At 35.3% G+C, this 26291-nt stretch overlaps 1 protein-coding gene across 1 annotated transcript; it reads right to left on the minus strand.

Annotated features, from left to right (window-relative positions):
- Nucleotides 1-20: 20 nt before the first annotated feature.
- On the minus strand, nucleotides 21-24442 carry LOC142336874 (uncharacterized). Its single transcript, XM_075385839.1, has 6 exons — nucleotides 24047-24442; nucleotides 14300-14510; nucleotides 13845-13999; nucleotides 13241-13377; nucleotides 2816-3084; nucleotides 21-2510 (listed from the first exon to the last, which is right to left on the minus strand). The coding sequence occupies exons 1-6, from the start codon at nucleotides 24356-24358 to the stop codon at nucleotides 1816-1818; spliced, it is 1779 nt and encodes a 592-aa protein (XP_075241954.1). The 5' UTR covers nucleotides 24359-24442; the 3' UTR covers nucleotides 21-1815.
- Between the last annotated feature and the right edge of the window lie 1849 nt (nucleotides 24443-26291).

The raw sequence follows: 26291 nt of genomic DNA on the forward strand, positions 1-26291 counted from the left end.
AGATCTCAATATAGAAAATGAATTGGGTGAAAAGAATCAATTTCAAACCAACAAACAAAAAACAATCAATCATTCTAAAAATGAATAAATACAAAGCATTCCTGCCTTTATACCAAAATGATAAGAGCACACCCCAAAGCTCTCCCACAGAATAGCAGCAAAATTTGTGAGAGCAAAGTTCCAAACCCCTTTTTGTTTGCAGCACTCAAAAATATTTTTTTTCGCGTCACAATCATTACTAGCACCAATCGAGATTAATAGAATCTCAATTACAATCAGATTTAACGATTTATTGGACAGAGCAAACTGATCTCTTTCGCTTTCCTTTCACATATAAACACTCATTAAAAACAGCTAAATTTGTCCATTTGGAAAAGGAATTCGCTATGTGCACTAAATTTTTCTCAACAATTTTATTTCGCTAAATTTTTACTCAACAATATATTCAAAAATGATGCAAGTATAGCAAAAATCTTACGTATGAGCTGTTAAACAATCCTCCAATATCCAAATCAATTACCACACTTTTATTACTTTTATGGCCGCAACTTTGTTTGGTGAATATACTGGTCTGAAACTAGATCTCGCACCTGTATCCTATCAAATGAGGATTATCAATCAATTGGGATTCACTTTTCAAAATCAATAAACCCTATAACATCCACTTAGCCCCATATTTGTCAGTACCTTAATTGCTTTTATTTAATACAACAACAATTCAGCGTTTTATACTTCATATATAAGAGATCCATCACAAACACGTATCCGTTCATGGAATTAACAACGCTGCGGTACCAGCAAACTGCTGAAATGAGAAGATTTTGGTTCAAAATTATTGCACAATGATTAGTGATATCTCTTACAACAAAAATAAATCTTCGCTGCCCTTAGCTTATGTGTATTTGAATATAAAATCAAATTCTGAAATAACGATGAGCAGCTAGAATGTTTTGTGCGCTGAAAAAATTTGCTTCATTAACGAGATACAATTTCTAGCATCAATCGGAAATCATAAATTCTCAAAAAAAAAAACAACCAAATTCAAGGATCTGTTGTACAGAACAAGCGGAACAGTTTCCTTTTTCCTGTGGAATATATACATCTACAAGTATCTTTTTTGCAACATTAAAATTGTATATATTAACTGTTGACCCCATGTCTTATTAGGTTATTCAAAAAATCATCATTACAATTAAATGGATTAGTTTCTCAACTGATTAGAAACAGATCATTATTTCCATTTCGAAAAGGAATTCCGTATGTGCTCTCAATTTATATTGAACAGTTTACAAAAATAGACTCAGCAAAAAAAGACGGTAAACACGGCTCCAAGCTGAAGTGCAAGTACAATTTTACAGGTGAATTTTTTGGAGAATTTATTTATCTGAAACTTAATCTCACAATTGTATCCTTATAAATGAGGATTATCAATCAATTTGGATTCCACATTCAAAATCACTAAAACCCATAACATCCAGTACACCCCATATTTGTCAGTACCTTAATTGCTTTTATTTAATACAACAACAATTCAGCGTTTTATACTTCATATATAAGCGATCCATCACAAACACGTATCCGTTCATTATGGAATTAACAACGCTGCGGTACCAACAAACTGCTGAAATGAGAAGATTTTGGTTCAAAATTATTGCACAATGATTAGTGATATCTCATTTACAACAACAATAAATCTTCGCTGCCCTTAGCCTATTTTGAATATTAATATATTATGAAACAAAGGTGAGCTAGAATGTTTAGTTCGATGGCAAAGATTGCTAGTTCAAGGAGTAATATTGCTCAAGAAATGAGAGCTCACGGTGAGTCTCCAGACAAACTAAACTGTTTCACATTGGAGCTATCTGGCTTCTTCGGGTTACATTCTGTGCATTTCTTGGGGTGCGCTTCATTCCTGAAGAAATCCAAGCCAATATTTTTGTACGTTGCCATGATTTCACAGGGTTTAACTAAGTTTCCACAAGCTACAGAGTCAAGCTCGTCAAAGAAACCTGATGGCACAGGCGCCTTTTCAACTGGAATTTCGGGCTCAACCTTTTTACTTTTCTTCGGTTGAGTTAGCTTAGGACCGCGTTTCCTCTTCTTTGTGGCTGAATTTTCATCTGCAGGCACTGTGATGGTTGCGTTAGCAGGTACAGCAGTTCCGGGTCCTGAACTCGAAATATTAACAGTACTAGACGATGCAATCGTAACGTCTTTCAAAATTGATGATCCTGCCCTGTTAATCGCTTCAGGATCCGCAACTTTCTTTTGCCTCTTTGAATTAGCAACGTCCATTGAGTTCGAGGTATTCTCGTCATTCTTCCTCCTTCGTTTGGTCGGTTTCTTGGCTGATGATCCTCGTTTCTTTTCAGCGTTGTCCTCATCATCACTGTCTTCGTCTTCACTGTCACTTCTATTGGCATCCTCCTTCTTCGACGATTGAAGCCTGACCGAGGCAACATTTACTTGTTGCGACTGATCTTTATCTTGGTATCGTCTCGAACAACGGCCTAAACAAAACTTAATTACTTCCGAATGTCAAAAGCAAATGGCACATGAACACAGCGCAGCCAGAATTCAAGTTTTTAAAAACGTTTATGTTACAGGCCAACGATTGATACATATCATTGAACGCTCTCAAAATCTGTGCTTTTTAATTACTTGAAATTTTTTTTACTTTAATGATCGTGTGCTCCATTACAATAAGGTTTTATTCATAGAACTGAAATTCATTAATAAATCAAAAACGAGATGCTATCAATGTGATAATAGTGCTGCTGGATCAAACAATAAAGCTGATGGACCACTAATTTACCGGATTTTGTAATTTTCTCCATGGTGGGATCTTTGAGTGCAATGGCTAGTATCTTATTAGTTAGAGAGCTGATCTGATGGATGTAAGCCCTCCCAGTCTGGTTTCTCACACTCAGCTTCACTCGCAACTCTTCGTGCCAGGACTCGTCATATCCACAGTCTGGACACACGAACAGACGGTCCGGTAGTTTGTAAGTACAACACACATGCATAGCTCTGCTGCCACAGAGGGTACACTTGATGAGAGACCACGTATCGTTATTTTCACACCTGAAACAACAGGGCTATTTCACATGAAAAACTATTTAGGAAAACGTCCACCAATTCATTGTAAAATAGCATTGATCTGGCAGGTTCATATATTGTACAGAGTTAGAAAATTATTAACGCACAAAATTCACTTAATCTTCTTTAATGATTACGGGAAAATACTATCATTGGACTGAAATCTTTTTTCCTGTTGCGAGCCATCAGCTAAGGAAACCCACAAAAGAAAACCCAATGCCAAATGCGATGAGTGTTGATTGTGATGTCACACGATATCGCGTAAAAAAACTACACAGCGCCACAAAATACTGAAGCTAGTAACAATCGGATTAAGAAGGAAAGCTTCTAAAATGAAAGAACTATCACTAAAACAATAAGCAGGATCGCAGACGTGTGCTTTTGCACATCTAAGTACAACCTTTCGCTCAACGTCAAAAAACAAAAACAACATAGCTGGCAGGTTGCCAGAAAATAGCCACAATAGCTTTGTAGATCTGCAGTCTCAAAAAAACAGTAAAAAAAAGACAGACCAAAAAAAATCATCTTTTCATTGAAGGCTGATATGTTATATTTTGATATAAAATCTGTATAAGTTTTAAAATCTGCTGCTTCTATTAGCTGCTCTCTAATAACCTTCATTTAGAGTGACACACACCCATTTGACCTTATCTCTTTGAATTAAAGTAAATAAAAATCAATTTAAAAGTGAGGAAGTCATTTTTGTGAGTGAGGTAAGTCAAGTGTGACCAAAATTTAATCACGCAAATGAACAAAAAACTCGCTCCACTAAGAGCGAAAAATGACGTCACGCACGCACTTCAGTTGAAATTGCATGAACGAATGAACAAAAAGCAGATTTGAAGTGGTTGTGAAGTCATTTGGTCGTAACAAAAATCTTGACGACGAAATAAAAAAACAGCAGGACAAGTCCTGACGTACAATTCAAAGAATTTTCATTGACTTAACAAAAAACTAGACCTAGAATGGACTATTAGTGAATTTGAAAAACCGTTTCTAAAAAACTCAGATAAAAAAAAACAAAAAAAAATCGATGTCAAAATGCCGCTAGCAAGAACAAAAACCACTAGCGAGAAATGTAAATTTGATTCTAACAAAAACTAGGTCTGGAATGAACTATGAATGGATTGGAAAAAACCATCATTTAGAAAAGAATCCGATCAAAAAATTGAAAAAACAGTTAAAACCAAAGTGAAATTGCCGCATGTGAACAAAAAACCACTTTCGAGAAAGCGAATTTTTGTTCAAACCGTTTTCTCACGCCGCAAAAACACTCGCTTTTTCGCTACATTTCCTGTTTCGGCGTTACAAAAATCACTACTCCAATTTGACTTAAAAAATCATGAAAATGTGTGAACAGATCTTAAAAGAAAGCGCCCCAATACAATTCAAATTCTTTAAAATTCAAAAAACTTTAAAATTAGAGCGAAAAAATTTCACGCCGCAAAACCACTCGCTTTTTCGCTCCATTTCCTGTTTCGGCGTGACCAAAATCACTACTCCAATTTGACTTAAAAAATCATGAAAATGTGTGAACAGACATTAAAAAAAAGACAGCGCCCCAATACAATTCAAATGCTTTGAATTGTAATAAAAAACCAATAGAAGGCCAATAATAGCCCCAGCTATCGCTGCGCGGCTATTAAAAAATAATTTTCAATCTACTGTCCCAATTTTACGGTTTTTGATGTATTGTCCTTTCGATTTATTGCCCTGTCACCAACGTACGTCTATTCACTTTCCATTCACTATCAATGTTTAAAATTTTTACCATTTTCGATCTACTGTCCTTTCGATTATCGCTCCCTTTTCATACACTTAGCGATTCGCTAAAATGACTTTAAACTCCGTTTGCTAGAATTGACGAACGAGCTGCTTCAAAGTATCGCTCGTGAAAGGCAATAAAGCTGACAACGAATCTAGATAGCCTGAAAATTCAGTAATTGATCATTAAATGTCAAAAACGATTCATAATGATGACAACTTATAAAATATTTGGTAAATATTGACAAAAAGGAGCTGGTCAACTTAAAAAAAGCTTCGAAGGCTTTACTAGGCATAGCAAGTTAACAGCTAAAATTATCCCAAAGTTAAATTCAAAATTAGACATTAATTTTTATGCAACTAAAAAATTGCTCATTTTGAGTTGCTCAGAATTTAAAGCAAAGAAACCCGAAACAAAAGTTTTTATTCTTAAGCCAAGAATACTTGTACATAAACATCACTGGGAAATATCAATTGCAAAATACTGAAGAGAAAATTACTCCCGTGCAATATTTGATTACAAAGCTTTAAAAATAAACTAAGATTTAGCTCACGTACAAACAAAAGATCTTCGGCTTCACCATAAAGTGTTTTATGCTCCCCAATTGCAATTTACGTGTTTTTATATAGCAGCACGTTACTATGTCAAAATAGGCAAGCGCGCCCGGGGCGCAACAGTTACATGACCACTAAGCTTTGGGGGGGGGGGGGGAGGGAGGGAAAATACGTCCAACAATGCTTAAAAGCAGCTCTAATTAACATGATCTCGAGGAACTGGAAACAGAGGTCATTGAGTGTCATAACATACAAAAGATCAAGCTTGCCGGAAAATAGCTGCGAAAGACCTCATTGACTTTCATTGCAGTTGAAACTGGCACAGAATAAAGAAGACAAAATGACCGCCTGTTTAGAGTTTTAATGATTATCTAGAGTGTCCACTTTACATGACGTAAAAGAAGAGGTTTTAAGAACAGAGCTCTGCTAGAAATAAATATTACTCCAGAAAAGATACACAGCAAAAAAAACTAAAGTCAGTTTAAATAACTCTGTAAGGAGTAATGCCGGCAACTACTAACCTAGAGAGGACAAGCAATGAGGCCCTGGGGCCTACCAAACGCCTACCCTAAGAGATATGCACCAATCGAGATATAAAAAAACTTTTTAAATTTATATTTATTTTTTTTGAGAATTTCCAGAAATTTTTCCAAGTAAACCCTGCAGTTTTAACAGCAGCATTCTCACCTGCAGCGAGTTTTCGATGTCATGAAATAGAAAAAATCTAAAAGTTTTTTCAGTGGAAAAAACGAAAAAAAACACAAAAAAGGCCATACCTCGAAAAATAGGTTCTGGAGGGTCAAATCTTTACATATGAAAGTCAATCGTATTTTGAACATCCTGTAGCATGCAGGTAGGGGTTTATTAAAAATTTCAGGAAAAAAATTATCAGTAGAAGCTCTGTTAGAAATAAATGTTAGCAATGAAAAGACCAAGAACTCAAAAACTCAAGTAAGAAAGAATATTTCTCAAGGAAAGATACAAAGCCTACAAAGATAAAGTCAGTTTAAATAACTCTGTATGGAATAATGCTGGCAAATACTAACCTAGAGAGGACAGGCAACGAGGCCCTGAGGCCTAACAAACGCCTACCCTAGAAGAAATGCACCAATCGAGATCAAAACTTTTTAAATTTTTCTTTGGAATTTCTCCAGAATTTTTTCCCAGTAAACCCTGCAGTTTTGACAGCAGCATTCTCACCTGCAGCGAGTTTTCGATGTCATGAAATATAACTCTATTAAAAATTTAAAGTTTTTTTTCAGTGGAAAAAGCAAAAAAATCACAAAAACGGCCATACCTCGAACAATAGAAGGTTCTGGAGGGTCAAATTTTAACACATAAAAGTCAATCCCATTTTGATTAAAAACTCAAGTAAGAAAGAAAGAAAAAATATATTTCTCCAGAAAAGATACACAGCAACAAAAAACTAAAGTCAGTTTAAACAACTCTGTATGGAATAATGCTGGCAACTACTAACCTAGAGAGGACAGGCAACGAGGCCCTGAGGCCTACCAAACGCCTACCCTTAAATAAACGCACCAATCAAGATCAAAACTTATTTAATTTTTCTTTGGAATTTCTCCAGAATTTTTTCCCAGTAAACCCTGCAGTTTTGACGGCAGCATTCTCACCTGCAGCGAGTTTTCGATGTCATGAAATAAAAAACCTAAGTTTTTTCAGTGAAAAAAGCAAAAAAAACCACAAAAAAGGCCATACCTCGAAAAATAGGTTCTGGAGGGTCAAATCTTTACATATGAAAGTCAATCGTAATTTGAACATCCTGTAGCATGCAGGTAGGGGTTTATTAAAAATTTCAGGAGAAAAAAATTATCAGTAGAAGCTCTGTTAGAAATAAATGTTAGCAATGAAAAGACCAAGAACTCAAAAACTCAAGTCAGAAAGAAAGAATATTTCTCAAGGAAAGATACAAAGCCTACAAAGATAAAGTCAGTTTAAATAACTCTGTATGGAATAATGCTGGCAAATACTAACATAGAGAGGACAGGCAACAAGGCCTTGGGGCCTACCAAACGCCTACCCTAAGAGAAATGCACCAATCGAGATCAAAAAAATTGTAAATTTTCTTAGTTTTTCTAGTAGAAAAAATTCAAAACAAAAATCACAAAAAATGACCATATCGCGAAAACTAGAAAGTTCTCGAGGATCAAATTTTTACATATAAGATTCAATCCTATAAAGAACATCCTGTAGTATGTAGGCAAGAGGTCCATGTTTACAACACATTTATCAGTGGTAAAAAGGAGCATTTGGTACATTACCCACTAAAAACATAGTTGGTCAGGTAATTATTTCCAAATAAAAAACTATCTCGAAAACGATGAACAAAAGCGCTGAGTTGGTTGGCAGACAAGCTTTCGAATTTTTTTAGTAGGATATCTGCTGATAGAAGTGTATTGTATAATCTTGCAGATCTGAAGTATATCAGTTTGGTTCTACAATTTAATCTTTGGAAAACGTTTGTATGAACTGCTGGTGAAATGATTATTTGCTTCAAATTCGAACAAATGGTTGAAATATTGCTCACAATGCTGCTCATTATTGCAACACCAGACAAATTTGAGGATCGCATTTATATGTAGTTCAAAAACACAGCAACTTTTGCTTCTCAAACAAATCGTACGAATGGTCTTTTTTTTCCGAAAGTGTATCAGTTTCAAGATTTTTTTGTATTTGCGAAATGCGTAAGAGCGTGTAGGAGTAGTAGCATCCACAATTCAAGATTCATTATTGAATAATTGATTTGACACTATAGTTGTAAAACAGCATGAGCTCCTTGTTGGGAACAAAAGGTCGAAGCTTCGAAATTATCCCACATTGGGTTCCTAACCACTTCAAAATATGTTCTACGTGAGAAACAAAAGATAGCTCAGACAAAAGAATCCAGCATTATCCCTAAACAATTACACACAGATTCACATTGCACAATAGAATTATTAAGGTAAAAAGGGACATTAATGGAAGCACTGTTTCCTATGTTCATACGAATGGTTTTATTTACATTAAGAACTAGTTTATTAGCATTAAGCCAAATTGTCACAGAATTTAGGTCCTCTGCAATACTTTTGGGTGTAAACCCCAAGTCAGACAGATTCGTGTCATCTGAAAACAGAAACACGTCAACGCTGTCGCAGCACAACAGCAGGTTATTTATCTAAATAAGAGAAGAAGGCCGAGAAGGGACCCTTGTGGAACACCGAAAGACGCTTCACGCCAGCCAGATGTGTAACCCTGCAATTCAACCTTTTGCACTCTATTAGATACATAATTTCTGAACCATTTAAAGGCATTTCCACGAATAGCATAGCGTAGCAATTTTTTCAAAAGCAATTCATGATCAAGAGTGTCAAATGCCTTCTTTAAAAAAAGTTAGATGTTCATTTTTCTGATTTTTTCTGCCTCTCTGCCAGCTCTGCCAATGCGTCTATACGGCTATGTTTTTTGCGAAACCCGAATTGTTTGCTATAAAAAAACTAAGCTTTTCAAAATAGTAATTAAAGCGGTTACACATGACCCTTTCAAATATTTTACTGAGGACCATCAGACGAGAATATGGCCTGTAATTGTTTTCATCTAATTTCGAGCCAGACTTGTGGATTGGTATCAACTTAACCCTTTCTGAAATCACTCGGAAAAACACCTTGTCTCAACGACATATTATTCAATTTAGTGAGAAAAGGTGTAATTACGGACACAAAAAACTTTCACAAAAATGTTGCTTAATAGATCATCTACTGATGAGCTTTTATTATCTAATTCGTTTATTATTTCTAATATTTCTATTTCATCAGCGGGAATCAAGAACATGGAATATGGCAATTCTTCAGGGAGAATGTTAGGAACATTTGGGAGGTCCTTTTAACGCTTTCACCAATCGAGCAGAAATATTTTTTTGAATTTCTTCACAACCTCCAGATGCGAGGGCGGCTCAGAACCGGTAACGCACGATGACACAGCTGACAGAGCATTCTCTTTTTATTGATTGTCGTTTTAAATCCTAAAGTAACTTAAATGTTTGCCTTGAGTCTCCAACGCATGATTTGAATCTCTTTATAATACAATTTTTTTGAGGTCTCAACCTCTTTTTCAAGTTTTTTCCGTAATTTTTTTGGAACTTTCTTTGCTCTCAGTGTCGGCCGGGTGAAAGTTCCACTGCCTATGCATTTTGTTGCTTTTCGAGCGCAAATTGTTACTTATTAGTACACCACTCAGGAGATTTAGGAGAACATTTTTTCGATGTTCTAAAGGGAGCAAACTGGTCAGTTACCTGGCAGAGTTTTGTGAAAGCTAGCAGATTAATCTTCAAAAGTGCTATCCTGAACATTGAGATCTGATTTTCCTAACGCGTGACTTAGCTTGACAAAGTAGTTCATAGTTAAGTGATTAGACTTCAGAAAACTGGTATCCCGGAAGATGCATTTATTTTCTATTCCACGAGAATTGATGGTACAAGACAAAAAGATTGAAATGATCCGTAAAAATTTGGTCCTCGAATACTTCAGTTGCATTTGTATTAATGTCTTTTAATAGAAAATGATCAAGGCAGGTGGTTGACTCTTTGATGACCCGTGTAGGTTTAGTAACTAACATATCAAATCGATTTGATTCAACAATAACCATATACCGCCTAGTGAGACGGTTGTTTGAAAGTGTGTCTATATTTAAATCACCACAGATTATTGATGGTATTGAGCTTGGTATCTCCTCAAAACACTTGTCAAAACTCAAGAAAGGCAATTTTATTAGAATGCGTTGGATTGTAGCAACACATGCATGAAGTGAAAATCATCTTTGCAAGATGCACTAAAGTTGATTCTTCAAGGCCTACTGTACTTTCTTTTATTATGGAGATATCCTCTCTAATTAGTAACATAACACCACTTGCCCTTGAGTCACGAGTTTTGGAGGAAAATGATTACATCCTTTTTATCAAAAAACACCGCGGGACATCATCTTTGTGAAGCCATCCTTCATTTGAACAAATTACCGACGATGGAGACTCAAGGCTTTAAACCAGTGCTTCCAATTTAGTTGAGTTTTTTCAAGTGATCGCCCCTTGACATGAAGGACGGAGATTGTAGATAAACATTGGGATGTGGTATTAGAAGAAATTTCGTTAAGGTTATCAACATTAACATCAGTTAGACAAAATTGTGGCTGCTATTGGCGGTATTTGTCGAAACATTGTTCTACTGCGCCAAAAAATACTTCAAAAAGGGCCAGTTTTATAGATAGAAATTGCTGTGTAACTTCTTTGGTGACCCTTCATGCTGTAAAATATGGTACCCTTTTTAGCGTAAACATTTTCCAGTCGGTCATCGCTTCTCATCAGCCCAAGGAACTTCTTAAGCGGTGCACTGAGATCATCCATAACACGAATAGCCTTGAGGTTTTCGGATTCCGCCAAATTTGTCTCAATATGTCAACCTTTGAAATACGCCGACTGAATCTCACAATAATTGGCATTGGTCCTTATCCTCTAGATGGTAGACGGCGGGCAATGGAAATATCTTCAGCAGTCACATTCGCATCAATGACCCTTGCAATCTCGACAACGGTTTTCATAGTGCACTCGGCAAACTCCTGTCCATTCTGCTCTTCAATTCCTGTGATTCGTATGTTGTCTCTTCTGTTATACGTCTCTAGCTCTTCTGCATCTGATAGGTTTTGAGATTACAGCGCCTTTCTTGGAATTCTAGGTCACCCATGACTTCTCCAATCACTTCCTCCTTCAGAGCTCCAATGGATTCTTCAATCATCTTTCTGATGTTAGTTTGCAGGGCTTCTTGGATAGTTGACAGGACAACAGGGATAAAGTTTGCAATGCTTTTTTCGATAGCTTTCTCAATTTTCTCATCATCTCATCAACATTGTCTACAATTGGACTCCGGGCACTGACAGCTCGTTTCTTGTCTAGCGTTTTTGATAGATGTTCAACGAGTTTGATCCTGATAGCGGTGAGTAGGGGGTTCAATGTCGCCGGTAATGGCTTCTACGTCAAATCTCTCATCAGTACTAGCCTTGGTGCCGGCTCCAGCATCTCCATTTACCATCTCTGAACCAATTTAATAATTTTATTAAAACAATTAGGCTGAGTATCAGAGCAGTTAAAATTGGGGCACCAATTAGATGCACTCTATTGATCTTTAGATAGCAACCACTTTAAAAGGTTAAACTTTAAGTGAGTGTAGAATTCTTTTGTTGAGTGAGCTAAACTTACCAGAATTGACCTAAAAGCTGACGCAAAAGAATAAATAATGAATTCAAACACGCAAACTCAATTACTGAGAAGTCACCAAAAATGAAGAAGTTAAATGTCGCAATAATCATGGGCGGAGGCGACGAATTAAAAAAAGGACTACTAGGAGATGGACAATCGCCTCGCCATAGCTTGGCGACGACCAATAAAAACATAAACCGGCTATCGTCGGATGATCTGCTCTCAAACGACAGGCTCGGAGCAATTTAATTTAGGTGTGTAGGTTAGATATTTTTTGGGTGCAAAAAGGAGTTTGAACCATCGATCTCCAGGATAGCAGTCACACATCCCAACCAATTTTGCTACAAACAACGTTGTTACTTAACCCCTAGAATCACCTTTATATTAACAAAAAACTTCATTTCAGAATGAGAGCAAAAGTAATTACTCAAAATGAAGAAGTGAAGCTTTAAAAAGTCACTTCAGAAGTCACATGTTCCAGATTACAAGCGCAAAATTGGACCAGCATAAATTTTGCATAAAAGACCAACACGTTTACAATAAATGCTTCAAACTTTGTCCGAAGAAATTAACCATATCGGCTCAAATACTAGAAACAGCTTTCAAAATGCCGGCAAAATTTTATTCATAAACGGAAAATAGTAAGTGCGTGGGTGGAAAAGGTGTGGACATGTGTGGAGGTATAGGTTGGTGGTACGCGCTAGAGCTAGGGAGTTTGAGGGATTATATGGGGTATTTGATAACATAGGGGAAGGACTGCGTGTGGGAGGAGAGGTGAATTGAGGGACGGGAGGCAAGAGAGGAGAAATAAGAGTGTTAGAGAGGTTGACAACACATAGTTTATAGGGAACAGGATCTGTTAACGGGCTAAAATTTTTCAAAATAACCTTTACCGGAGGTTCCTAACTACTGGACATCAGAAACAACCTAAGCGTGCTCTACATGAGAACGCTTGGAAACAAGACAATGATCGATAGCAAAAAGTCAGGGTTTAAGTCAAGAACAGATGTGCAGCAGCTAAGAAGACATGTGGAGTATCATTACTCTTAAGACACTCGACAACAAAAATTGCTCTGAAATTCGTTAGAAATTAAACATTTTTACGAAAAAACCTTTTCAATAAAAATACTGCTGATAGCACGGTTATGGAAATTTTATTTATCGAAAATTCTCAACAAATTAATAGTAGGGTTAGGTTTAATCTGAAATGCGTAAGGGCTGAGGAGCGGAAATGTGGGGATTTTGGCGGAGTATCGTTAGTTGGCGGGGACAAAGGTAATGGGTAGGGTTTGGTGAAGGCAGAAAGCGGGACGAGAGGGAGAGATACTCTGTTGTTACAAACCTGGCTCAATATCAGAGTCTGAGAAAACAGGCTAAAAAGTCCAAAAAACGCCATCGACAGATCTAGGCCGTTGAAAATTTACAGATTTCACCGTCATCGTTGACGTCTAGCGAACTTCCAAAATTACCAGTTTTATGCTCAGACGTTTTCCGAGGACCAGGTCCAATAAGTTTTGTAACTACCAGTTATTGTTGCACCTTCAAAAAATTTTCTTGCTTACATGAAAAAAGGGACGAACAAACCTCTCCGGTTCCGGACACTCCGGATAACAGCAGTCGAGTTCCACAGTCATTCTGTCGTGGTCTTCAAACAATGGCTCCCGAGTGGGAATGTAGATGCAGGAGAACTTTATCACAGCAGGCACGAATGCATCTTCATCCTGTCAGCAGCAAAATGGGAATGAGTGATAAATCCAGTCAGGTAAAAACTAGTTTATATGGACAAAATTTATTCAATCTACAATTAGAGATCATTCCAGCAAAATATTAATTATCTACAAACTGCATCACTCTAATGTTAAGACAAATGTTGTTTCCCAAGGGTAAAGAGCTATAGCAGACACTCAGAATACTATAACAGAAAACAGCCCTATTTATAAAATAGAGCCCAAATGTGTGTTTTTCTTGATAGAAATCTTACTAGCTATGCCAACTAGCATTTTGGAGAGTTATACAGTGCTAAAGGGCCAGCAATTTTTTTTGGTTTTCCGTTTTTTTTTTGGGGGGGGGGGGAGGTTGTTAAGTTATTGAGCCAAAAGGACTTCTCAAATAAATTGGTACAAATTTCTCATCTGTTCACCTCTTCAATTACGTATTTTCCCCCATATTTTGTTAGAGCTTGAATAACCTGGCAGAATGGGCATTTGAGTACATATGTTCCAGCATTGTAGGAGAACACTCGGATGCAACTCATGTGGCTCACAGTGGGACAGCAGTCAGACTTAAACAGCTGGTCAGACTCCACGAAATCCTCCGTGCAAATGGGACACGCATCAATATTCTCTACAGCACACAAAATGCAAAATTAACGTCAACAGTTATTTCGGAAGAAATAGTGATCATGTACCCAAATTAAAATTGTCCATAAATCAAAACAAGGGGACAAACAGCACATTGTATTCCGCCCGGAAAAATTAATGCATTGCTTACGCCACCGCCGCGCATGCATTCACTATGTAGAAGCACAATGACTCAAAGTTTACTTCTCCTCCAAAGGAATGATTTGTTGCACAAAGTAAACTGAGTTGGTTGAAATTTTCCGATTTTTTGATTACCAAAAACGTTTTTAAAGAAAAATCTCACCTTGAGGCTTTACGTGACTGAGCGTTTCAGCATGTTCGTCACAGTAGGAATTGAAAGTGCCGTGGAAAAGAGTAGAGCATTTATTAGTCTGGCCACAGGGAAAGTGAAAGAACCTCTGGCACTTTTTCTGACAGCATCCTACGACAGCTCCTGGTTGCTCACAGTACACGCAAATCTCCCTTCGTCCATTTCTCGCAGCATTTCGAATACTCTAAATACACAAGTTTCTAGTGATAAATAATCGACAGTATAGTTCTGATTGTAGTAGGAAGCGAATACGACTAAATATACGGCTACTAAAATTCTTTCAAATGGTTTTTAACGTTTAGATATTTACGTAAAAATAGTTTAGATGGTTTTCAAATTAATGAACTCTTTAAGGAGGTACAAAATTGAGCAAACCTTCACAACTTTTACCGTTGTTTTATGATTTCTGTCGCATTTTAGATCTTTTCTAGTGAATATAGCAAAGCTGTTTCCTTTTTGAGCACAATTGGATGCATAGGGCAGTTGATGACCGTTACGTATCTAGATGATTCCTCTGGTCATCTGCTAACAAGATTTCAGTAAGACAACATTGATGGCTCGTAACTTGCAGTATGTATAAAAATCGCTTTTTTCGAGTTCGTCGATTTTCCTTCTGAACGATTCTACATTTCGATATAGTAACTGTTAGTTTTGCACAAATTAGCAGTATTTTCTCTTTACTGATTATGAAAACATACAGCCTGTGCTCAAACAAAGAATTTAAATTAAACTTTTGAGCAGTAGGAGGTTTTATAGAGAAATGTGAGATCTTGCCTTGATATGGCATTATGGAATAAAACTGTAGGAACACGAATAATAGCCTGGTTCCTGAAGTCTTTCACCTGTGAAACAAATTTCGAACAAGAGAATAGGCCCACTGATATAAAAGCAGCTACAAAATTTCACTCAAAAGACGCCTTTATGAGCTTACCCAAAGCCCATATCTGTGAACTGTATGCAGATCTTAAGAAATTGGAAACTGGAAGAAAACAATCTTATAAAATATGTTATCTCGATTTTTCAGAAAAAGTCACTATTTGCACCCAAAGACATCAGTGTCAACAAGGGGTCGCCATCACCATCATGGGGAGGTTTGCCGTCAGAAACGGTCAGTTTTCAAAAAAACTCGGCTCCAGGAAAAAGTTGAAAATCTAGTCCCAGGTAGTAGCGTCACTGTAAAATTAGAATATGAAGTCAACTTTAGAAGCCATGCAAACCGGTCTCAACTACTCCAGAAAAAGACAATGATAAGCGAGCACGACTCCAAAAAAATTACGTCTTTTGTAATACAAGATGGTACGAACAATATCAAAATCTTACAAAAAACTTACTTTTTTCGGAGTTTATGGATCTCTTAACTTAACCCTGGTGTAATAACAATAAAAAAGATCAAATTACTCCGCAAAACGCCACTGAATCAATTGATTAAAAAATTCATTGATGGAAATTACAATGTGATGTACAATTATCAATCGTATAGCAATTGGCATTATGGTGTCTATGGTTCGAACCGCCAGCACAGTGGAAGCTTTCAACACTAACAACGGTACTGATAGACAAGTTAGCATGATTTTCGTTGAAAAATTATAGACAAACATTTACTTGATATCGGTAAGATAGCAATATTAAAAAAAGATTAACTTAAAAATGGCGGCGCAGGTGTGATGAATTTAGTGCCCAAAGTCTTGAATCCTAAGCGGAGATTTGAAATTTCCATGGGTAACGAAAACTACAATATCTGACACAATAGTTGTTGGATTAACCTAAAATCCGCAAAAAGGTAAACATTTTTCCTGAAACCCTGGCACTCTCCATTGAAAAACCTGCAACTGAGAACAAGAAATTGCATATGATGGAATATTTCAATAGCAACTAACTTCATGATAAAGAAGAACGATTCATCCAATCGTGACAGCTTATAACCTGGAACCTTGCAACAAATACAGACTCAAATGAAAAACAAATACCATACGCGATCAACTATTGCCATTTCTCAAACAAACCGGGCTCCAAAAACTATATCTATGAACACAATTTGAACAATAATAACTGTGCATAAAATTCTGATATCAACAGAAACAATGGGGGAGAAAAGCAGCCAATAAAAAATTATAAATATATTCAATTAATGAATAATTATTCAAAAACTATTTTTTTATTAATGCTTTTTGCGTGTATGCTGGCTCAGTTTGAACACGACAGATGCTCCCAAGACTATAATCCTTGAGTTTAAAAAATGCACACGGTGCAATAAATAGTTGTACCCCAATGAAAAATTACTTCATATGGAATGAGAAACCAAATTTGTCTCGTAGCAGAAAACATTGATACCAAGATTTTAAAAAGCAGAACAAATGAAAACAAGTGGAAAAACATTTATGATACTAAGAAAAAGAAAAATTTAACGTCAACACCCATATTAAGCAATATTTTTGGCGATGGTATAACAGAATCCAAAAACATTAAAAACAAAACACATTATAAAAAAATGAATTGTAGTTGGAAAGATTACTTTGAATTATTTCACAAGGAAATGAGCTACCACACTGAGCAAGACGCAGATAATATCGTGTCTATTAAGTCCCAACAAAACTATTGGACTCGTGAAAACCACGGGTCGGGCATTGAAAGATGAAGCCAAATTTATAGTCCCATATCTAACATTTTTCAAAACAATTGCATCAGATTTTATTCTTCAAGTGGAGCTAAAAGATATCTCATAACTCCTGTATTAAAAAGAAGATAATTATAGCGCTGAAAACAACAGGCTAATTTCATTAACAGTAGCGCTCTCCAAAGCCTTTGAAACTTGAAACAAAATTAAATGATTAAAAAATTCATTGATGGAAATTGCAATGTGATGTACAAATATCAATCGTATAGCAATTGGCATTATGGTGTCTATGGTTCGAACCGCCAGCACAGTGGAAGCTTTCAACACTAACAACGGTACTGATAGACAAGTTAGCATGATTTTCGTTGAAAAATTATAGACAAACATTTACTTGATATCGGTAAGATCGCAATATTAAAAATAAAGATTAACTTAAAAATGACGGCGCAGGTGCGATGAATTTAGTGCCCAAAGTCTTGAATCCTAAGCGGAGATTTGAAATTTCCATGGGTAACGAAAACTACAATATCTGACACAATAGTTGTTGGATTAACCTATAATCCGCAAAAAGGTAAACATTTTTCCTGAAACTCTGGTACTCTCCATTGAAAAACGTGCAACTGAGAACAAGAAATAGTATATGATGGAAAATTTCAATAGCAACTAACTTCATGATAAAGAAGAACGATTCATCCAATCGTGACAGCTTATAACCTGGAATCTTGCAACAAATACAGACTCAAATGAAAAACAAATACCATACGCGATCAACTATTGCCATTTCTCAAACAAACCGGGCTCCAAAAACTATATCTATGAACACAATTTGAACAATAATAACTGAGCATCAAATTCTGATATCAACAGAAACAATGGGGGAGAAAAGCAGCCAATAAAAAATATAAATATAATCAATTAATGAATAATTATTCAAAAACTATTTTTTATTAATGCTTTTTGCGTGTATGCTGGCTCAGGTTGAACACGACAGATGCTCACAAGACTATAATCCTTGAGTTTAAAAAAATGCACACGGTGCAATAAATAGTTGTACCCCAATGAAAAATTACTTCATATGGAATGAGAAACCAAATTTGTCTCGTAGCAGAAAACATTGTTACCAAGATCTTAAAAAGCAGAACAAATGAAAACAAGTGGAAAAACAATTATGATACTAAGAAAAAGAAAAATTTAACGTGAACACCAATATTAAACAATATTTTTGGCGATGGTATAACAATATCCAAAAAAATTAAAAACAAAATACATTATAAAAAATTGAATTGTAGTTGGAAAGATTACTTTGAATTATTTCACAAGGAAATGAGCTACCACACACTGAGCAAGACGCAGATAATATCGTGTCTATTGAATCCCAACAAAACTATTGGATCCGTGAGAACCGCGGGCGGGCATTGAAAGATGAAGCCAAATTTATAGTCCCATATCTAACATTTTTATAAACAATTGCATCAGATTTTATTCTTCAAGTGGAGCTAAAAGATATCTCATAACTCCTGTATTAAAAAGAAGATAATTAGGGCTAACTTCATTAACAGTAGCGCTCTCCAAAGCCTTTGAAACTCGAAACAAAATTAAATAATTAAAAAATTCATTGATGGAAATTGCAAGTACAAATATCAATCGTTTAGCAATTGGCATTATGGTGTCTATGGTTCGAACCGCCAGCACAGTGGAAGCTTTCAACACTAAAAACGGTACTGATAGACAAGTTAGCATGATTTTCGTTGAAAAATTATAGACAAACATTTACTTGATATCGGTAAGATCGCAATATTAAAAATAAAGATTAACTTAAAATTGGCGGCGCAGGTGTGATGAATTTAGTGCCCAAAGTCTTGAATCCTAAGCGGAGATTTGAAATTTCCATGGGTAACGAAAACTGCAATATCTGACACAATAGTTGTTGGATTAACCTATAATCCGCAAAAAGGTAAACATTTTTCCTGAAACTCTGGTAATCTCCATTGAAAAACGTGCAACTGAGAACAAGAAATAGTATATGACGGAAAATTTCAATAGCAACTAACTTCATGATAAAGAAGAACGATTCGTCCAATCGTGACAGCTTATAACCTGGAATCTTGCAACAAATCCAGACTCAAATGAAAAACAAATACCATACGCGATCAACTATTGCCATTTCTCATACAAACCGGGCTCCAAAAACTATATCTATGAACACAATTTGAACAATAATAACTGAGCATCAAATTCTGATATCAACAGAAACAATGGGGGATAAAAGCAGCCAATAAAAAATATAAATATATTCAATTAATGAATAATTATTCAAAAACTATTTTTTATTAATGCTTTTTGCGTGTATGCTGGCTCAGGTTGAACACGACAGATGCTCACAAGACTATAATCCTTGAGTAAAAAAAATGCACACGGTGCAATAAATAGTTGTACCCCAATGAAAAATTACTTCATATGGAATGAAAAACCAAATTTGTCTCGTAGCAGAAAACATTGTTACCAAGATCTTAAAAAGCAGAACAAATGAAAACAAGTGGAAAAACAATTATGATACTAAGAAAAAGAAAAATTTAACGTGAACACCAATATTAAACAATATTTTTGGCGATGGTATAACAGAATCCAAAAAAATTAAAAACAAAATACATTATAAAAAATTGAATTGTAGCTGGAAAGATTACTTTGAATTATTTCACAAGGAAATGAGCTACCACACACTGAGCAAGACGCAGATAATATCGTGTCTATTGAATCCCAACAAAACTATTGGACCCGTGAGAACCGCGGGTCGGGCATTGAAAGATGAAGCCAAATTTATAGTCCCATATCTAACATTTTTATAAACAATTGCATCAGATTTTATTCTTCAAGTGGAGCTAAAAGATATCTCATAACTCCTGTATTAAAAAGAAGATAATTAAGGCTAACTTCATTAACAGTAGCGCTCTCCAAAGTCTTTGAAACTTGAACCAAAATTAAATAAATTTTAAGGATGACAAAAGTACTGTTTTAACAGCACTAATCAATCCCTCAAAAGCTTTTTATTAAATAAAGCATAATAAAAATAATTCTATATAAGCATCCGCATGTGAAAACCATGCTTCGAACCAAAAACAAGCTTCCAAAAAAACGTAGAGTACAAAAAGCGCTATTAAATGACGATGAATCAAAGTCAATTAATTTGTACTAAGGGATTCTCAGGGAACTGCTAAAGGTCCTCTATTTTTCAATATAATTATCAATCCAGAAACAACATATTCACATTCAATCCAGAAAGAACATAATTGGGTCGCAAAATCGAATTACAACCTCAAGAAAATAGACTCTTCTCACGATTTAAAGTTAAAGCAACCGACCTATACAAAATCCTTTCTGGAAAATTTCTCTATTTTCTAAAACTGACCATTTCTTTCATCAAAACAACCAAAATTTGCAATAACTTTGAGCCCAAATGCGAGTCCAGCTACCTACACAACTTCTTTTTTGCAACAGCTGCACAATCATGGAACAATCTTATCAAATACGATGATTGAAGGTAGACAATGAAGGCTCTCAAATCGCTAAAACATGCTTCAATGTAAAAAGAAATTTACGGATTTTGTGATCTGAAGCCGCATCATGGAGACTTCACGTTCAATGAAAAATTACCATCAAGAAACTTTTAGATTTAAGACAATGTAATTGGGCCATGGCTTATACTTTTTTACAACTATCTGCCCACTCACTCTATGCACTCTAATTGCCATGGTATCGTATATCTGACATCAAAAACATAACCAGCAGATTTCCTGAAAATAACTGGCATTGAATCAAATAAACCCGATTGGCATTGAAAATAAACAAATGAAAATTCCTTCCGCACAATAAAATTTTTGAAGTGCCAAGTTTCTATTTTTGTTCTTTTTTAAAACGGATTCTATAGATGCAAAATTATTCTTCGGAGCAACTCCTGCTTAACAGCATTTCGAGAAAAATGACAGACGCGAGAAACTAGCCGAGACAAATCAGATTTTACGCAAAATGCTGAGCAAGCTGTGAACAAAAGGAAAGCGCGACAATTTTTTTTCGATGAAAGTATAGAACACATATCAGGACAAAACCTTAACTAGAATCCAACTACACAAAAAATAGACGAAGTATTTAGCAATTAATCCAGAAACTTATTTTTAAAAATCAGAAACATTATTTTAATATTATTTAAAAAACACCAAAACTAGCAAAAACAATCACAATCGAGAGAGCGAATTGTTGTTCAAACAGCTTTCTCTCATGCCGCAAAACCACACATATCATAGAGAGAAAAAGAATTCAAAATATTGCAAAAGTTAAGTTAATCAGGAATAATGATTTCTGGACTCAAGAATATTCACAAAAAAATATCGGTCAAAACTGTTAGAAGTATTTCCAACAAGCAACTGATAAAAGCAGAGCGACAAGAAACTGTTTCTTAGGAGAACTCAACAAAGATACATGCTAAAATGTCAAGAATACGGACACATTGTAAACAAAAACGAAAAACTAAGTTAATTTAGAAAATTGATTTCAAAAATGAGGTATTAAAACCAGGACATTTCAATATTTAGCATACGCGGCTCAGAAAAATTAAGAGAAATTACATAGCAATCTTCCTGTCTAATTGAAACGTCAAAAGCGCATTCTAAGATTCAAAGCGTTTTATGAAAAACTATTTTATAAAAACATTTGTCAAAATATTGATTAAATTGCACTAATGAAAAACCTTTCACTGAATTTCCAAGATTTAACGCCCGAAAAACGATCGATTGATAAGAGCACCAAAATAAACGTTTTTTGGAAGAAAGTGTGATCAATGAAAACAAAACAATTAATGAACAAAAAGCCAAACATCATTATCAATTTTTAGAAAAATATGCCAGTTTTGCGCTTTAAAATGCATATTTCAGGTTATTTAAACTGTTACCTATATCTCTCAAAAACACTTCCAAAGTCGAAATGATATTCACTGATTGCAGCACATGATCCATAAAATTCCACTCAATCAGAAAAATTAGTTGACACGACACTCGCTTTTAGCCTGTCTGAAAAAATACTACTTCCGTTAAAAAAAACAAAGAAGGCTGGAAGAATTCCGGAAGCATTTCTAAGCGTCGGAGCTTTGCAAACAAGAAACCATAATGGCGAACAAAATCATTGTTTGACTGAAAACAATTATTCTTTGCCCCACGAGAGTTAGGTGAAAAATTCCGGAGAAATTAAAGCCCCGTTGTAACGAGAAAAATTGAATTCAGCTTTGACATTAATGAAGCACGCAAATGTAAAAACAATTTCATCGTCGTTCGAAAATCTTCCCAAAAAAAGAAGAGATTGGACAGGAAACTCACAGTAAAATCTTTAAGACGGACAAAAACTAAAAAGCTCAAAAAACTCCCAGAGCTAACAGCCTTAACGAAATAATAGATCTCAAAATCCTCAGTTAAATCAGCAACTCAAAAAACAGACTGGAAAGCATCAGGGAGAAAGCATTTGAAGAAACTGAATTGCTTTGTAGAACAAATTAAAATTAAAATTCAGGTATCAAGAAACCAAGAACTTTTCGTTGTTGCGTCACAACAGTTCGAAAAAATTAACAAAGTCTTTAAATTGAAATGAAACGATTGCAAAACTTCAACTTATCAGGAAAAAGAGAAAACAGATTAAAACTCAAAAGCAAGAAACTGTTTAGAATCAAAATCCAGCCCAAGAAAGCTAAAAGAAATATCGGTCATTTGCCTCGCAAATATCAGTCAAGAAATATGATTATTTTCCAACAATTTCTTTGAGCTGAATTTTGTAAAATCAAAAGGACTGCAAAAAAATTATAAAACATAAAAACTTTAAAAACTTTTTAAACAAACCAGAAAGGCTGAGCAAATAAAATAAAAGGTTATAGCAAAAACATAAAATATTTGAGAGAAAAAAAGCTATCAAATGTTACAGAGTAAAGGTTAAGGACACAATGGAAAAAAGTAGTACCAAAGGCATCTTCGTAATTCCGAAAGTTGAAAAACAAACAAAGATTAAGTAGAAAAGCAAGTATATTTCATTGTATAGCACTAAGGCCTAGCAAAAATACAACGAATCCTGTCAAGAAAACATTGCAAGCAAAATTCAAAGATTTGATTTATCGGAATAATTTGACTAAAATGTCTAAAATATGGATAAAATTTTGATTAAAAAATACTCAATTCCAATTCAAATGATCAGGACGTTGAAATCCCTGACGAAACGCAGAAAGCTTTATTCAAAAATCAACCGACAATACATACCAAATTAATATCTGGACAAAAACCGCTGAAATCGGATTATTAGGTGTACAATGCAATATTATAAACACACCTCACTTCAAAAACAGAGGCATTTAATTCTAGAATTATCAAAGGGACGTTGCCATAGACATTTATTACAAAAACATTTGCTCAAACATCCAAAAATAAAAACATCGAAAAAACGAAAATTAAAATAGATATATGACAATTTTGCGCTTGAAACGCATGGTAAGGCTCTAGTAATCACGGAACTATCAATTCCAGAGGATTAGATATTAATCCAGCGTCAATCCAGACTATTTCTACAAAAAAAAACTGCAAGCAGAAAAATTGAGCCAAAAGGTCAAAAAACAGCCAAAACTGTTATCTTAAGGGCTATTTTCTCAAAATGGCCGTTTTCCATGGCCGAATGTCATTCACTCAATCAAAACAGCGCATGAACAAAAAACTTCTTTCGCTCAGAAAAAAATTAGTTCAGACGTCAATTTTACTCGCTTTCACTTTTATGTCAAAGCGCTATCTGAACAAATAGTACTTCCAGTAAAAAGAAACCTCAAGAATACCAATACTCAAGAAAACCAATACAACGCCCCAATAAAATTCAAATTCTTTGAATTTTAATAAGGCCGGTTGAAAAGCTGAGGGCGGCTATTAATTAGTGGTTTTTAATAGATTTTCGAAAAATGGAAATAACAGGCAGACGGGAAATTAGTTACTAAATCTCACGCATTCAAATCATGTTCGCCGAAAATAAGGTGAAAAAGGACGCGTTCTTATTCCGCGTTCTCAAAATTGGTAGACAGACGATGAATAACATACACCAGGTGCAAATCCTCGAATTCCTTCATCCTCATCACCCTTCTGAGCCAAGATACTTGCACTCAGTAAACAGTTGTAGTGGACAGATACATCTTCACTGCGAAGGAACTCGCCATACATCACTTCATCGTCCGTGTCCTTCTCTGCCCTCCCACAAAATATACAGTTGGTTGTGTGAACCAATGCATTTGTCAGAAGCACAGGCGACGCATCAGGAGAGCCACATTCAAAACGCCGCATCAGTTTGGTCGCTTGAGGCGATGTTTTCTTCTGACCAGAAGTGGACGTAGATGGAGACTGTGCTTTTTCCATTCTTTACTTATTTTTATTTCACATCAAACAGGCTAATACCACCTTCAAAGATCAAATCTCAAATCTGGAACCAAATAAATTTTGAATAAAACATGTTAACGTATGTTTATGCATGAGCAGGCAGTTAGCACACAAACACACACAACCTATCTTGTTTCAATTTTTATCGTTTTCTGCCGTAGAATGCGATTAAGCTAAACTAAAATCTTTCAACGATTCATGGCAGGATTGAACATTAAAATTGTACTTCTAACTTTTCGAATTCTGCTTCAAAAATTGTTCTCTAAACGGCAATCTGGCATTGATAAAAAAATACAATGAATCCGATTTGATTCAGAGATGACGATTCCATTGTTGAATCATAATCCATAAAAAGGTTTTTAGCCATCAACCTGATAATTTAGATAAAACCAAACCATACGGACAACTACAAATCCAGGTCAATCCAACGCACCAAAAACTATTAATTGGCCACATTCAACTCATAATAAATGAAAGCATATAAAAATTTCCAGAACTTTCCAAAAACTTTCCAGAAATTCATTAAAAAAGGTTACAAGACGCCAAAATAAAAACCACCAGATCTTATATACGATCTTCCAATTTCAGTCACAAGTCCGTTTCACAGATTTTCGAACATTCAATCCAAGACCAAATGGAAGAAAATTTTGTCCGCAAAGAAAATTTTAAATGAATTTCAGTAGTTTTAGGAAAACCAAATCTACGCGACAGGCATTATCATATCTTGACAAATTAGTGCGCAATACAATTAATGCATCAAAACATTTTTTTAGCTTGATAGAGCAAACGCTCTCAATTGCAATAAAACAAGAAAATTTTCAAGACCTAAGAAACAAGGTTTTTCATATAGTTCCATGAAAATTTTGGAAAATTTGTTTTAAAATAGGAAGCAAGTTGAAAAATTAGAAATGAGATATCAAATATGAAGCATACCATTTTATAAAACTGAGGTACTACATAGTAGAAAGGAAACAAGCAGATTTTAAAGAATTCCAATTTGCTTATTGTAAGAACCTAAGTGTCCACATTGACCACAATTTGAATTTTAACACACGAAAGGATATTTTACTCAGCAAAATTGCTTAAAGAATTCGATCTTATCGAATTAGAAACTCAGTCCCACAAAGCACACGAGTTATGCTCTGAAAATCGCTAGTTCTTTGATATAAGTTACAGTTCTGTTTTGTTTATTCGAACAACAAAATCAAAGACTACACAGGCAAATAAAATGGGGAAAAATCTGCTTCATGAGAGAAGTATAATTCAGGCCCAGATTTGCTGCTGAGCAACAAAAAAATTAGCAAGAGAAGAACATTCAACAACACAACTTAAACACAAACTAATATGTGTGACGATGAACAAAAATAAATTCGACTAAAGTGCAACACAAACAACATAAGAAGACTCGAGACCTGTTTTGGCCATTTAGATTAGTAAATATCAAGTAAGTGCGAATGGATTTTTTTGAAGAGAGTTATCTCAAACCGTTTTCAAATATTGACCTGAAACCTGACGCAAAAGGGTAATAAACGAGACTTACATACGCCGTGAAGAACGCAAATTCAATTAAGAAGTAAACAAGGAAGCTCGGTAACGTATGTTCGCCCATTATGTTCCGACCCATCTCAGCCAAATGTTTGACATAAAAGTCTCCAAAATGAAGAAAACGTTCAAAAATTTATATATTGCTCGAGATTATAAACTTCTCACAATCGAAGTTTGTAGCAATTTTATTAGTCCTGTGGTCTTTTGTTTATGCGACTTTCCGCTTGACCGATTTTGAGTCCGACCCATTTGACTTTCCGTCCTCAAAAACAAGATAAACAGGTAGCGATTCGAGTTCATTAAGTTCTCTTAGAGCCCTAAGCCTCACTATACTCAAGAATGCGATTCACCAGAACTCTTTTGAGGA

This window comes from Convolutriloba macropyga, chromosome 1 (genome assembly GCF_964194025.1).
Source record: "Convolutriloba macropyga chromosome 1, txConMacr16.3, whole genome shotgun sequence".
Taxonomy (NCBI): domain Eukaryota; kingdom Metazoa; phylum Xenacoelomorpha; order Acoela; family Convolutidae; genus Convolutriloba; species Convolutriloba macropyga.